The 16,651-nt window shown below is 33.5% G+C and overlaps 1 protein-coding gene across 1 annotated transcript; it reads left to right on the top strand.

Annotated features, from left to right (window-relative positions):
• The first annotated feature begins 1,316 nt into the window (after positions 1–1,316).
• LOC142975439 (facilitated trehalose transporter Tret1-like) lies at positions 1,317–15,347 on the top strand. Its single transcript, XM_076118270.1, has 9 exons — positions 1,317–1,520; positions 4,853–4,988; positions 7,136–7,350; positions 8,553–8,697; positions 9,656–9,794; positions 11,270–11,436; positions 11,938–12,133; positions 13,157–13,340; positions 13,680–15,347. Exons 1-9 carry the CDS (start codon positions 1,497–1,499, stop codon positions 13,863–13,865), a joined length of 1,392 nt encoding a protein of 463 aa, XP_075974385.1. The 5' UTR covers positions 1,317–1,496; the 3' UTR covers positions 13,866–15,347.
• The last annotated feature ends 1,304 nt before the right edge of the window (positions 15,348–16,651 follow it).

Raw genomic sequence — 16,651 nt, 5'->3', positions numbered from 1 at the left:
AGTTCGCCAGTCGTCAGAAAAAAATTAAATCAAGGCGAAAAAAATATAGTTTAAATAAAAATACTATTTATTAATAACATTAAAACTAAATAATTAAGGTCTACTAGTTTAGTTTAGTAGGTCTAGTTTAATTTTAGAACACGCAGCAACTAGTTATATACTTATAATGATAGATGTGTTGTTTGGGAGAGTAGTTGATACCTTTCAAGTGGTAATCCCTAGACAATGATAATGTATATAATATTATCTAAGGCCCTACTTGAAGTTGCTGTAGTGAAAGACTCTAAGAGTTCATTTTATTTCAATTGAGCGCCATTTGCAAAGCGCTCTATATTAATACTGTAAAGATGTTATTGTTTATGTTATGTGGCTTATTGAAAATTCGCGACTAGATCCTAATTTACTTCTGAAGCTCGCAAACCGTTAGAGTATATTGCAATCTTTTAATTGAGTACAACATTAATAAAATACTAATACAATAATTCAAAACATAAAAAACTCAACATAACTATATACTGATCCACTTTTCATTTAACACTTTTTACACTAACTTACATTCAGTGACTATTTACCTCACAGTTGGACTAAGCGAAGTCGGTAGTTCGGTACTGTTGTTAAGTAAACCACTACAATAATTTATTGCATCGCGTGTCTCTGTTTCAAGATCCACTTGTAAAATAATATCAGCTGTATTGTCCTTAAGTACTTGTTTCTATGGTCTGTGATAGATCTTACTTTGTATATAATCGCTCCATTTTACCACCATATTGAAGTATAAAAATACCCATAACTTTATATAGAAATGAAATGTTTTATGTGTGTTCGCTGTCACTGAATGATGCTTCAATAAGGCTTAATTTTACCATTAACTCTCTTATCCTTTGAGCCTTTATTGTCCACATTCAACATAACTAGATGTTATACATCGTGAATGAAGTGAATGATTATGATGCTAAGTGGTAGCGGCACTCGGTGTTATCTCACGTGGACACCAATACTACTTTGTTTCCTATACAATATTTTTATATAACGTTTACTTAAACTATTATTATAATTTACAACATCACACATTATTGTAAAAATACTAAACTAGTACTGCAATAATATTTACTTTAGATAACAATTATTTTCTTCTAACGGGGTACTTTATTCGTGGTTTGAACTTCCATGACTTACCTTTCAGTTTCCTTTTTGATAGAGTCACTTGCCAAGGTTATCATTATCAAGGCTAAGGAGTCTGTGATAATGGATGAACAGATCAGGCGCCTGCGCAGACGCTTAACAGGTGGTATTTGACTGATATCTGTGCAGTTATTGTTGACGACCAAGAGGTGTCGGTCGCCGGTGTAGCACGAACCTCTTGTACAATACATCGCGTATACGATATACATCGCGGGTTTGTGTAACTGCAAGTAACAGTCTCAGTGCGAATATTGACAGTGCGTTATTGTTCATATATCTACTTCAGCACAGCAGCGTACCGGTATCCGCGCGTGATGACACCTGCGTTTTGGAAGCAGGTAAACATTTACTTAATTTGCATTTTTTGTGTGGTGTAAATAGTGATTGTGTTGTTAAGTTTTTATTCACTTTTGACAATGCCAAATGCGACTGAGATAGTGTTAATGGTAAAAATTATTTACCGAAAGATACGCGAACAATTTGACTAAATTGGATAATTATTTCGTTACCTAATATGTGTGTAACTGTCGGGACAAGTTTTGTATAGAATTTATGGAATCAAAATTCCCAGGAATAAAATTGTTCTTTATACGGACGAAATCAGGCCTGTCTGCTAGTTGAATATTATTTATTCAAGAATTCGTAGATTGCCTAGAAATAGGTGGTCACATCTGCTTTTTAACTTAAAATTATCTGCAAAATATAATTATTATGTTTAACAGTTTAACACAAGTGTTGATAACATTACCAAAATTTACGACAACATTTTGAATTCGAATATTTCCTAGCTATTGTTCTAACGGTTCTCAAGAGAGACTTAATTTAAATATAGACATCAGTGATGTTTAGAGTATTTTAGACTGGTCAAAGGACAACTCATCGTAAGTGATTAGCTTGATAGTACCAAATACCAGTGGTAGTTTCATCGGTACCGGTAGTGTGGTCATTATATAAAAATAAACCTGCGTACGGTCACCTAATGCACACATTTTCCCGGAAGAAATAAAACAACTGATCGATTTTTAGGCAAATATGACGACTGAAGAACCGTTTACGACTTTTTCTGTCTTTTACTTTGCTCATGTCAATAAAGTCAATTACATTTCCAGTGTTTAATAACTTATTTCGCTAAAGTTAGAGGTCTATAAGTAAAATGAAATTTTAAACGGCTGGTTCCAATATTGTTAGATTTGGTTGTCATGTAATAGTAAATAATATAATTTGAGGTCATAGTACAATGTAACTAATTAAATATGTGCTATAATCTCATTGTTGTCTCAGCACATAACTTATCGCTAAAACTAATTTATTGGGTTCCGTATCTAAAGGGTAAGAAAGGGACCCTATTATTGAGACTCCGCTGTCTGTCACCAGGCTGTATCTCAAGAACCGTGATAGTTTGAAAGCTGAAATTTTCACAGATTTCTAACACTACAAAATTTCACAGAAATGTCAGAGTTACCACTATCACACAATATTTTAAAAACTAAACAAATGTAATTAATTTTCTTGTTTTTCTTCAAAATTCACAACGCCGTTAAATATACGTTTGAAATTTTGCGAAACTTTAAGGATAACTAGAGGCCGCCCGCGACTTCGTCCGCGTCAAAACCTTTCCCGTGTAAATGCCGATCCCTCTGGAACTCCGGGATAAATAGTAGTAACCTATGTGTTATTCTGGGTCTTCAGCTTCACCTATATACCAAATTTCATCGTAATCGGTTCAGTAGTATTTGCGTGAAAGAGTAACAAACATTCATACATACATACATTCTCACAAACTTTCGCATTTACAATATTAGTAGGATATGGATAGTACGGAACCCTTCGTGCGCTAGTCTGACTCGCTCTTGACCGGCTTTGTCATATATGACCCAGATCACTTTTTGCTGACATTGTAAAAATTGCTGCATTTTTTTACTATACACATGTTTGTAAATTTAGTGTTGTTTATTCATGGTCTTAACAAAATGTTCCTTATCGCCTATGATGCAGAATTTATCTCGTATGTATGGGAAATTGAAAATAAATGTCATTCACACAATTAAATCACAAGAAAGTTACCTATGATTAAATATTTGTAGGTTACCAGCTCACCTATCGATATTACTAGAATTTTGTTATAATAATTTACTGTTAAGTAATCGTCGTAAGTCGTCAAAGACATTAAGCAGACGCATTTTGTAGGAGCAAGACAATTAATTCATTTATTTGTAAAACACTATAACATTATCCATTCACCGTTCCATATCGATAATCCAGTACCAGTTTCAATAGGTTATTGTCTTACTAAATATAATAAGAGGTCAAAGCATATCGTGGAATGCCGTTATCATTAATGTTTACACGCATTAGGGACAATATCCTTACTTTACTTGTTAGGATGTATTGTTCAAATCTGGTACCTACTCTGCTACCGGCAAACACTCGACTAAAATTTAGCTTGAACTAAGCTTAAACAGGAATAACTTTACTATATTTATCTATTTCATGTATCTTCCCTCAGAATCAGGAGGACTGCGTGAATTTGCATCATTTTAAGAACTTTATTGATAAAAAATCTCACAGGCGTGATCTCATTAGATCACGCCTGTGAGATTTTTTATCAATAAAGCAAGTGATTACCGTCAACTTGGGTAACTTTGAATCATTTGGATAACATTGAACGTGGGTTCGATTATTTTTTCATATGAAACCAACACAATTGATAAAGATTCATTTTAGTTTTGCAAACTTTTATCAATTGTGTATCTTTATTTGAAACTAAAACAATGCGTGTTATGTACATTCAAAACACATCACTCGGCTATCACTATCTGTCTCTACTCTAGTCAGAAGAATTTCTTATTATGCTACAGTTTTGATGATTAGACAGCGGCGAAGAGACATAACATCAAAGGTAGTTCGCACTGTGGATTTCGGGATGTCTGATAAAACAGTTATCAAACGTTAAAACTATTATCATAGGATCAAATAGACAGTTTTCGTAATCTTTCAAATATGATGTTATTTAGTATAGTTTACAAATATGACGCTCCTAAACTGTAAACGGCTTATTAAATATTGAAATACCTTTGCTTGCATAATTAGATTCTTTTCTCAAAATATTTCACCAGATATTTTTAGCATCAACACATAGGCATCGTAATAGACTTAGTTCGAGAAGTTTTAGACTAGGAATTAACGATAAACATGATATTAAAATAGATAAATAAGTAATACCTATGATAATACCGCAATGGACATTAATATTAACATACAAAATAAAAATTTGAAGATTTGGAGACTTTCACTTTATATATTATAGTGTTAATTTGGTTTTTCTAATTCTTTAAAGCAAAGGGATGCATAATAATGTTTTGACAACAGCGTTCAGGTAACAGCGACTTACCGCACACGTATCTACAGCAAGAGAAAAACTTTGAACTCGTGATAATATTAGGCTAAAAAAAATATTTAACAATAATATACTTGTATGGTTACTTCAGCCTCTGGCCCGATAACTTCTAACAACCTGGCTAGAACATCAAGAAATCGATTTAAATAATTCCCTATACAATATAGGGATAATTCAGATGTAATATTAGATAATAGTCATAAATAAATGTTAAAAGTTCTGTTCATCTAAAAACATTTAGACTTACGTTTTTTTTTCGTTGTATATTTACAGCTATGGCTGACGCTAGGTGCATCACTGGCATTCCTCACCATCGGCCTGATAAGAGGCTACACAGCGTCTGCGATCCCATCCATCGAAGACGTCGATCCTGAACTTATACAAAACAGTGAACAGAAGTCATGGATAGGTAATACAGCAACGTATTATTTTATTCGTATAGAAACCAACAATATTGTGTGGATTTTACAACATAATTTTAAGTAAATACAAAAATAAATTTAACTCATTATTGTCCCACTGTCTAACTAATTATTGTCCTAATGTCTCCTCCCGGAATGTGAGAGGGGTTTTGGCCTTGAGTCCACCAGGTGCATGTTGTACAAAAGGGGTAAAGTAGGGCTCATTAATTTATCTATTCAAGACTTGATATCTATCTGCCACCTTTTTATTTCTGCATTTAAGACTTCACGATAATATAGTTATATTCCTTTATCCTTTATCCATCGCCTATGTTTATCAGTTCGGTAAGGCTACACACAGTGTCTTACCATGTCTTATTTGTTTGAATGCTTTGTTTACCATTGTGTTGATATATATCTTGTAATACATTCGTAGAGCATTAAAATGTACAAGACAATCACCGTAATTTTCCCCTCCAGTACTTACGCGAATCGTTAATTATTCCGCCAAATGATCATCTTAAACGCGAGTGACATTGACATCAAATTAATTCGTTTTAACTAAAACACGTTAATCGAGTTTATATTAATTATGCATTGTTTACGGTTTGAAGTTCAAGGTGTATTTGTGTATTTTATTGCAATATTTATTACATATTTGTACGAACACGGTCAGCCTGAAAATAAATAGTATACATTTATAAAATGGCTAATATTTATTAAACCAATAAAACGCATTTTAATTCGAAAATCGATTGTTTAAATGACTGCAGTGTCGTCTCCATCCACGTGGTTAAAATGAGTCATTGTGATGTTTATACACGTGATAAAATACTATCAGCTGAAAATTGCGGAGCATAGCCGTAGACACTCTTTCGTGCACGAAAAATCCGGTATGTCTGGTACTATATACCATTCTTACCAAATTCACATGTCATTGCTTAGGGAACTTGGGGAACAGTGTCGTTGGTAGCCTTACCAACGACACCAATGGTAGGGCAGAAGATGCGCATTTAATTATTTTTATTGGTACTGCACGTTATGCGGACAAAACATAGACGCAATAAATAATTTCATTGGAATTCCAATATGTTTTTCCCAACCTAGTATTTTTCTGATAATAATAATATGGAAACAAAAAAATGGATTGTTGAAATAATACAAAAAAGCGATCGAATGAATTACGTTTTTGCAAAATATAGTAAAATTAGAAACGTAATTTTTTGTTATGAATTACATAATAAATCAATTTTAAAATGCATAATACCTAATACAAAAACCGTATGACAAACATTGTAATATTTAACGCCAGTTATTACTTTTTTCTTCATCCTAGAGTCTATATTTTATTCATGCAGCTAATAGGTATTCAAAATTGCTAAATTGAGCTTTGAACTTCATTTATTATTAGAGGTATTTTGATTAGTTTATATGCCTACTATTATCCGGAATCATTAATTCAATTGCATTAATTTATGTTTATGTGTTTACTTTAAACATAAGGCCGCGTTCACACTAATAGTATTATGTAAGTCGACTTTAGTTCAACGGTGTATTTAAATAAGGGAAAAAACCAAATCCCTTCGACTTTGATATACTTGACTATGCTAAAGTATCGAACACTTACCTACCTTGATCAACTGTTATGAGATTACTTTTGGTCCTAACAAGGAACCAATTCCTAACTATGCTCCTGGAGTGATTAATAAGCTCTGATCACTTGTGCGAAGAAGGGTGTACATTATCTTAAAGTATTGTGGTATTTATTCATATTCGTATATTAATGGTCATTCAACAAATAGTATCTTACGGGCACTCGCATTTAATTACGACGTATTATTATCGTTATCGCTTTGATCTCATTTGACTAAAGTTTATTTAAATTAATTCCGAATAAGAATTATTTATGTCACCACTTGATTTATTGGTTGGTCCCTTTTTAATTATGCAATAATAATAGTCACGAATAAATAGCCATAGCCCAGTCAGTAGATGCCAGTACTTACGTTTACGTTAATGGTAGATGCAGAAGACGTTCGATTTGGTCTATTAAAAAGAGCAAAGACATGTAGAAACTAACTTCTTTGTGTAACAAATAACTAAAAGCAAAAAAAAACTGTATTGATGAATGATTTATTATTGAACAAATTTTTAGGTGCCACGCCATCTTTGGCTGCGGTTTCTGGAAGCATACTGTCTGGAACCCTGATGCAGCGTATAGGACGTAAGCGCGCGCTTCAAGTCACTACACCGATATCAGTGGTCGCCTGGCTGATCCTCGGCTTTGCTCGCAACTACCCAATGCTGTTGGTCGGCAGAATACTCACCGGCGTCGGAGGTGGATTTCTCATGGCTACATCACAAGTTTATGTATGTATGAAACTTTTTTTTCAGTATTAATAGTGTACAAGTAAATTATTGTCTTTATTTTTCGGGAAGATTTGGTCTGCAAGCAAATTGAACAGTTCAAGCTGTCAAGTTCTCGTGATAAAACATAAAAGTTTGAATTCTGTAATTTTTTGTGATTTGACAGGCATGACATGACAGCTTAAACCTTAATTAAGTAAATGATGGGATATTTACGTCAAACTTATTTTTATCGCTACAATATCCGTTAAAATTAGTTTTATGATCGAAAAGTTAAATTTTTTTTAGGATTTTTTTAATAGAGTCGGCCTCAATTATATTTAAACAATATTTACAGAAATGTTGATAAATATAATAATAATAATCTGTATGTATATAGACTTAATTTTGAATAAATTATGTAGAGTAGATAATATAGATGCGCCAAAAACTCGTAGCCTATTATTTAATCTCATTTAATGCGTGCAAAATTATTAGGTTGTGTAATATAACCGCATTTTGTATATTCGTAAATAAAAAAATATGCTAATAGTATTATTTTTTTTAAAATAAAAAACGTAGTTTATTACGCATTCTAATTGCAAAAGTTTTTTATAGACATTTCTGTTTAACCGGTTTGATTGTCAATCAGAGATGTGCGGTATTTTAGGCCTGGGAGTGGTTTTCAATGTCAATGCCAAGGTCATTGTAAATAAGATTTACCTAATTTTACTCTACGTGCATTCAATGATGATAATTAATTAATCAATGATACGCCCGGTTTTCTAATGGAAAGGAAAGTTACAATAGGATTCTGAAAAACAGGTAATTGTTTGTATGGGCCACACTTTACTAGGCCTTTAAACAGTGTTTCCGATATGGACAAGCATTATTTGTATAATTTAAGTGAGAGTGAGAATGGTCATATTATTATTATTTTTTATGATTTATGCCACACGGTGCCTAAACTTTTCGGATTTTAGTGTACGAACTTGACTGAGAGTTTTTTCATACAGAGTTTAAGTTTGGTATTTAAATATGTCATGTAGTTTTGTGCATTGCATTTTTAAATACCACCCTAGGCTACAAAGCATCATGGTAACTGGACTGGTAAATTAAGGTACATCCCTTAATTTTCCAATCACCCTGTATATGTTGAGACATTAAAAAATGGAAACAAGCAGATTAGGACATATTTTATAATATTTATCTCTTTTATTTTTAAGGTGAGTGAATGTTGCGACCCCGAGATCCGTGGACGCTTCGGTTCACTGCCAACATTGTCCATGTCACTTGGCATCGTATTGTCGTATGTTGCCGGCAACTGGCTCTACTGGAGGTACCTCGCCTTGTTCTCTTCAACCTTCTGCGGTAAGAAACGTCTGTTATTAACTATAGATATGATCTTTACTGTATGAGAACAATGTATACCTAATCATCAAACTGATATCCTTGACTGAAGTCATTATAGAAAGTAAGGCAAAGGAAAATTAATTTGATAGAGAATTTCAAGTCAAAGTAAGTAGAACTTATTGAGTAATTTTCGTTCATTTCATTTAGAATTATTTAATAAGTGCAGTAAAGCGTGATATACTATTTTTTTCGGATTCCAAAAAAGCTATTTACTCAATCGATTTACTCAAGAAATTAAAGGTTTTCCAGATTTGATTCATGTGAAAGGTTTATTACATTTCAAGGCTAAACATATTTGTTGACAATAACTTCTAGCAACAAATTATAGTATAATTTTTTCTCCTATTTACATTACTTTTTTACCAAGCTGTTTCTATGAATGGAAAGAATGGCCATGGTATAATAAGTACCTACCTATTTACCTATCTACTATATAGTATTGAGTTTTTAAATCACGTGTTTAATAAAACGTGCTTTAATGTTGATTGATTCGTTTTAACCCTGCAAGTGATAGCGCTAAGTATTTAGGATTTCTCTGAGAGCTGTGAGCCGCGCTATCTATGGAGTCTATGGAGATAACCGAGTGGAGTGTGTTACAATGTATTCGTATGACACGATGACTTCATCATAAAGTTTAATGTGGATTGTGAAACTATTATATTAAAAGAAAATAAGGAAAACTACTACCTCTGTGACGCGGTCGATCCGATTACTGATTATTAGATCCCGAGTTCGATTCCCGGCTCGGGCAAAATATTTTTGTAAACTTATACTTATTAGAATATTTCACAAAAGTAGCTAGGAGTTTGGTAACGTGTCCGTATATGTCATTAAATTAGCTCGCTATTACATGGGGCTAATTGTATTACACCTCGGTCTATACCTTCGGGTATAACAATAAAAAAATTCTTTTCAGTGCTATTATTCTTGGCTCTCCTGCCTCTGCCCGAATCTCCGGCATGGTTGAAATCAAAAGGATTAGACGCGTCAGATTCTATCAAATGGCTGCATTTATCAGCAAGAGCAACTGCCACTGTGAAGGAATATAACAATGAGTAAGTGTACCTATCAGTTAAAAAAAGTCCACCACGCTCACAATTGGGGACTCTTTAAAGAACTTTTTGACATGCATGGTTGTATTACGATGTTTTCCTTCACCGTTGGAACAAGTGATAATTATTTCTAATACATATGTATCTGACTCCGAAGAGTCATTGGTATATTGTTTCGGGTTTGATCAAATTGGTCGCCAACTAGTGTGGGACTCACATGCTTAGACCACTGTTCTTAGGCTATCACTGTTCTTTTGTTCCAAATAACGATTGCAAATTTTCTTTGAGTTAGCCACAGGTTTCTTACAGGTGTCTATCGAAATGTGTTAACAGGAAATACAAAACATATAATAGGTATTGTGCTGTGATTGTTTTGTAAACTTTTACCACAACAATGTGCCAGTAGTAAGTATGATCGTTCACATCCCAATTCTCCTCGAAAATGCTTACTTTACAGACGTACTAAATTGAGGAAATAAAGAGGTCAGTCGAAAGAGGCGTGGGTTGTTTGAGGTCAGGAGAAAATAAGCGACTTTAAATGCTATATTTGTTACATTAAAAGGTTTAGTTTCTATCTGTTTAATAAAATGAATGGCGAATGTGTGAAAATAGATATTTAGAAGTTTTGAACCCGGAAACTACTCTACAAAGACACTTTAAAATATTATTGAAAGTTACTAAGATTCTCAGGTACACAAGTGTTTATTCTTATCAGTAACAGGATAAATATTTTGAATTATACCAGATTCCTTACAAAGATTTTTTTTATAATAGTTACCTTGCTTGAGGTTAACAGCTGAGCAATATACGCGCTTCTGCGAGGTCAATGGCGGAAGGAAAACGATGAGAAAACAACACAGTTTTACAAACAATTAGTTAATGCAGCGACGTTTTTAAAATACAAGACATGTCCAAATTTTCTAGAAGCTTATTCTGAAGACTCATACCTATTCATACTACACTACATTATACATATAATATATGTATAATGTAGTGTAAAATTAAAAAAATATACATATATATGTATATTTTTTTAATTTTAATTTATAAATATACATATTTTTGATAATGTAAATATGTCCAAACCTAATAATGTTTGATTATAGGACTACTACTACTGAAACAGCCTACCTATCTCACCGTTCATTGTTCCCAAGGTTAGAAATTGTCAGGATACTATATTACAACACGGTACAAGGTTATAGTGTATTAATGTATTTATTTATCCAATGGTGGCTTGTTGGTATTTTTTTCGCCTATTATAGTTACACATACACGCACATATTACATAAGAGAAACGGGGAGGAGATAATTTTAGGTTATATAGGTACCCGTAGATAGCTGCACTCTGCTTCCCCGCTCCACGCATCTCGGCCTCAATAGATAGATACACGCGACAAACTCCAAGCTAAATTGGCTATTTCCTAATTATCCATTTCTTTATAAAACTTCTAAGCTAAGCATTATGATGATTTCAGAAAGGCCTACAAAGTCGATGAACCCCCAAGTTTATTCACCCGTGAAGTGTTCTTCTCACCGATGGTAGTGAAGCCCATGATCATCGGGTTCGCTCTACTCTTGTTCCAACAGTACAGCGGCATTGATGCTGTCATCTTCTTCACTGTCGAGATCTTCAGGAATGCTGGTAAGACTGCACTTACATAATACCGTCTTTGGCAGATAAACAACGGACACTATTAACTAGGTAATTGTCCGTGTAGCGGAAACAATAGTTGAACAATTAGCTTGAATCACATGAGATGCGCTGGACTGTGAATGTGTTAAAATGAGCATCGTATATTTGTTTTGATAGTAAATTATTTCAAACATTCATTTCAATGATTGGTGATCGGTGCAAAGGTTTGCAGTTATGCTCTCTCATAAACGATTAGCCTATTTTATTTGTAAGTAGGTAATACGGAACAATAGATCTTTATCAATATTATAAATGCGAAAGTGTGCCTGTTTGTTGCACTTTGAAGCTGTAAAGCCTACGTCGATTTCACTCGATAGGTTATTTAAAAATTTGGCTGGATGATTGCTACGGAAGAATATAGGCTAGTTTCAAAACGAGGTCAGAGTCCCAAGACTGCTTTTTTGTATTTTAGTTCATAAAATTTTAACTTTTCTGGACGTCCTTTTTCAGGCAGTACTCTAGATGCAATGACTGCTACAATCATCGTAGGAGTAGTCCAGCTTGTTAGTAACGGAGTATCGACGCTGTTAGTAGACCGCGCTGGTAGAAGACCTCTGTTGCTCATCTCTGCTGCAATCATGTGTGCCTCCATGGCTGCTATGGGAGCCGCATTCTACTTCCAATTGAAAGACAGCCCTTGGCTCGGGTAAGATTGCATATATCTGCTTCACATGTTTTTTTATTATTTGAGTTTTCGCTAGACCGAAATAACTGGTTTTAAAAGCGTTTAATCGTCTGGTATAGCTAAAGAATATTCATTTGGTGCTTACTTAATACACATAATCATTATCATTCCTAATGTAAGTCAAGCATATTTACACCTTTTATTACCGAAGGTGTAGGCAAAGGTGTATTTCATACACCTAAGTTTCGCCATGAATAATGTTAGTCCCATATGTAATAGGGGGCGAGTCAGTATACCGGGCACATTACCGAACACCGGCCTACTATCGAGAAATATTACAGTTTACTCGTAAAATAGGAAAGACCAATAGTATTTTACTCGACCCACGAATAGAACCCGTGGTAGAGTATCCGTCACAGTCGGTTATACTACCGACCGCGCCACCGAAGCAGTCATTTAATAAACTTAGAGACTTAATAAACCCACTTGAATATAATTAATTTGACCATGATTCAACATAATTTATAATTTTCTGTATTAAGCATTATTACTTCCTAGTTTTATTTCAGTGAAAATATTATTAATCTCTCTCTTAAACGTTTGAGGAAAATCTTAAAGTAAGGAATTTCCTTATCGCGGACCTTTATAGAAAAATAAACCTAGTACAAATTGATATTCCATATTTATAGCTGATCAGAAAAGTATTTATTTTGTCTAATATACAACAATTGAAGCAGTTAATAAGATTTTGAACAGGTTGTTATTTTTACTGAATATATTATTGTTATGGCTCTTTTTTGTTAGGGTACCATAATTACGGTATTTCTGTTGCCTCTTCAGTTGTTGTTGTTGTTTGTCGTATGGTTAGTGGTCAATCTAGTGTCAAAGTTGTTCAAGCCGCCCGAGAGGCCTTTGACGCGGCTTAACGACTGTTATCTTAGTAGACAACAACCGGGACCGACTACTGTTACTTCGGTAACAAGTACTAAAAACCAGACTTTGAAAGGTATTGAGATAATCTAATTGATCTTTAATATTTTTCAGATATCTTCCCATCGCAAGTTTGGTGGTATTTATGTTGGGCTTTCCACTCGGATTCGGTGGTCTACCATTCCTGTTGTTGGGTGAACTGTTCCCGGCGCACTATCGCTCACAGTTGTCTGCGATGGCTAGTACTATCAACTTGCTCTCCATGTTCTCTGTCATCAAGTCGTATCACGCTCTTGATGTAAGTATTAACTAATGAAAGAAAGTACAGTCTCATTCGGTAACATCATTATCATCATTACAAGCAAAATGAATAGGTATTTTGCTTGTAATGTTACCGAATGAGACTATTTAAAATTATGTTATTTCTTGTGTAAATACACAAAAAGGCTAGGGTTTATTCTTGTTAAGAAGGATTTATTCTTGTTAAAACAATTAGTAGTTGACGAGCATAAAGGCAAATTTTGCAGTCAATAAACAGTCAGTTTAAGTAAATAATATCTGTATATGAAATGATTAGTATGAACAGGAAGGAAATTACGTTAAGAAGTTTATTTTATCAGTATTTTTTTATTTGCAGGCGGCATTAACATCAGCGGGAACATTCTGGATGTACTCGTGTTTCTGTGCATTCGCGTTCTTCTTCGTGTTGTTCATGGTGCCCGAGACTAAGGGCAAGTCCCTCGCCGAGATCGAACAGTTCTTCAGATCTAACAAAAGCGAACTTGAAAAGTTAGAGAATGTTAGTATGCAAACAGTATTGTAGACCGTAATGTTATGTTATGTTAATTAGTGATTCTTATAATGGTGTATTCTAATAAAGGTGATTTATATTTCCTTGTGTGGCGATGGGGAAGAAAAAATAAGTAGGTACATAACAGGAATTGAGTCCTCAACCCGCACTTGGCCAACGGAGTGAACTCAAGCCCTAACCCCTCCCTCGTTCGAAAGGAGACCCTTGCCCAGCACTGGGACAGCAATGGTTAAAAAACAGGAGTTTATACCTAGTTTTTTGTTTTTTAAAAAGAATCCTGAAATTATTTTTTTTTAATGCGACATCAATCTTCATTGTAGGAATATGGCTCGTTGAAAACTATTGAGAGTACAAATCAAGGTGGCTTAATATGATTTTGTAGATACTCTTGTAATTAAATGCTGCTTTAACGTTGTTACCTAAGTATTATACATTATAACTAAGTGTAAGTTGCTATATTTTTGTAAATAATCTTTATTATATGCTACTTTTTGTGATATAAACTTGTGTTTTTAACCTATTTATATTCTTTTCCAAACATAATTTTAAAAAGTAATTAGTAGAAAGATTTCTATATGCCATGTGAACGTTTTGGTGAGGTGAAGGTATTTGGGATCTACAACGCGAGAGTGAAAGAAAGGTCAAGTAGATATTATCTTTTAAATATTTTTGGTAAAAGTCTATTACGATTCCCTACGTAGTTAGTTCACAATTATTGTCCATTCATTAAAATAGGCATGAAATCAAATAGAATACGCCAAAATTTCTACGGCAAAATCTTTTCTAAAAATAATCTATTTTTCATAATAATACAGATAATTATAATAAGATAGAATTTTTCATAACTGAAAGAAGGCAATGTCTCTTATACCACAGTTACTATTAACTTTATTAATATTCTAAATATAGGAAATACATATAATATTTTATGTTATTCGAGGTAGAAAATATAATTTTGTGACGCAAAAATGTAACTCACTACTCAGGCATTATTTCATGATCCTGTAAGAAAAATAATAGCAATGTCGTGTATCTGTACTTTTACATGTAGAAATAAAATAATAGTAGGCGTTTAAATATTTCAAATATGAGTTACCTACAATGTGGAGGCACTATTTCCATAAAAGAAATATATTTATTCAGAATATAAACTAATAGGATAATAAGGTAAAACAATGTGCGTATATGAATTATAAGATACTGTGATCTTGCTCTACCAGTATGTAGAGCATTATTATATTTATTTACTTTCGTCTTTTGAAAACGGGTAATTTAATAAAAAACTGAAGGCTAGAAGAAATAAAGAAATAGGCAGTGTAGTGTAAGTATAGTTAAAATGTTTATGTAGAGATAAAAAATACTTATCTATTAGCCTTAGTATATAATTTATTTAGATAGTCTTAGTGTTGTTTATAAAATATATTGTAAGTAAAGTTTTCGTTGATATATCAATAATATAATGACAACAAAGTTTATATGTAAGTGATTATTATTGTGTATTAACATAATATCATAAAGTATTTTAAAACTAATCAATGTGTTTTATTGCAAAATTCATTCAAATTTGGTTGATGGAAATCGGCTTAGTATTGTGTGCTCTATAGAAAAACACTATCAACATTTTATGACGGAACCCAATATACAAACAATGACAAACATACTAAACGAAGTTTTCAAAGTTTACACAAACTAACACTGAAGCGGTGAATCAAACGCCGCCGCCCCGTTGACCTTAATTTCCGAGTTAGTGTAATGTTATTAGATAAACGATTGATCACAGACTGCACATTGACGATCTCAATCAGTAGGTTCTGACAGACGCAGTTTCAGATGTTTAAAGTTAAACTGAGAGATTTTAAAGTATACACACCACGAAATCACTGAAACCTAGCAAGATATTTGTTTACGTATTACGGATTTTATAAAATTTGGTGCCCAATCTATGCAATTGTGATGCCTACGATGTAAGGACAATATCCCAGTGTGCTCAATTAATTACATCGGTAGTGGACACACAGTAGGAGCGTGTAGTACAGACGTACAAATGACAAAGGGTCGGCGGGCAGGAGCGATGTGCCGGTAGGTGATACGTCATCAATCTGCCTCGCTGACCCACTTTCCATATTGACACAGAGTGCAGCGCAATTGTGCTCAAGCTGACTGAAACCATGTACGATTTATGCATTACGAATACCTGATAATCATGAACAATGAGCTTCATCGATTCTCGCTAAGTCCTAACTAATGCACGAACGTATTAGGCTGTTTATTGAGCAACAAGTGAACAACGCCGACTTATGAGATTTCATGGATACTAAACTAATCCCATCTTTCACATGAACCTCTATTGTTGGTCTCTACGAATGGAATCGACTGTAATGATGCTTCATTAGGATTAGAATATTATGATAGTTATTCATGTTAATTTCGTAAGCTTTGGCACCGATTGCACGTTTCTACATGCCATGCCATAGTGTACATATTTGTATTTTAATAGTGTAAGTATGTGGTGCTCGAAAATTGCATGCCTTGGCGACATGATTATAATAATTTTACTATCTACTATTTAGATACGCGGTTTTAATATGCCGTGGAATGTTTAGTGTTTTCAATGCTTTGTTCGTAACCTGGAATAAGAGTTTACAGTGCGTTATTCTGTATTATTTAGTGCCTAATAAGTAATGACCATTGTTTTAGCTGTTATTAGTATAATGTTGGCTAATTAACTATTTAGTTACGACATAAAGCTCTCTTTTTCAGTACTTCATTATTTCAGTAAGCCAAGCTTCGTAATATCA

This window comes from Anticarsia gemmatalis, chromosome 9 (assembly GCF_050436995.1).
Source record: "Anticarsia gemmatalis isolate Benzon Research Colony breed Stoneville strain chromosome 9, ilAntGemm2 primary, whole genome shotgun sequence".
Taxonomy (NCBI): Eukaryota; Metazoa; Arthropoda; class Insecta; order Lepidoptera; family Erebidae; genus Anticarsia; species Anticarsia gemmatalis.
Note: the sequence above shows the minus strand (reverse complement) of the source record. Positions and strands in the feature narration are given on the sequence as shown.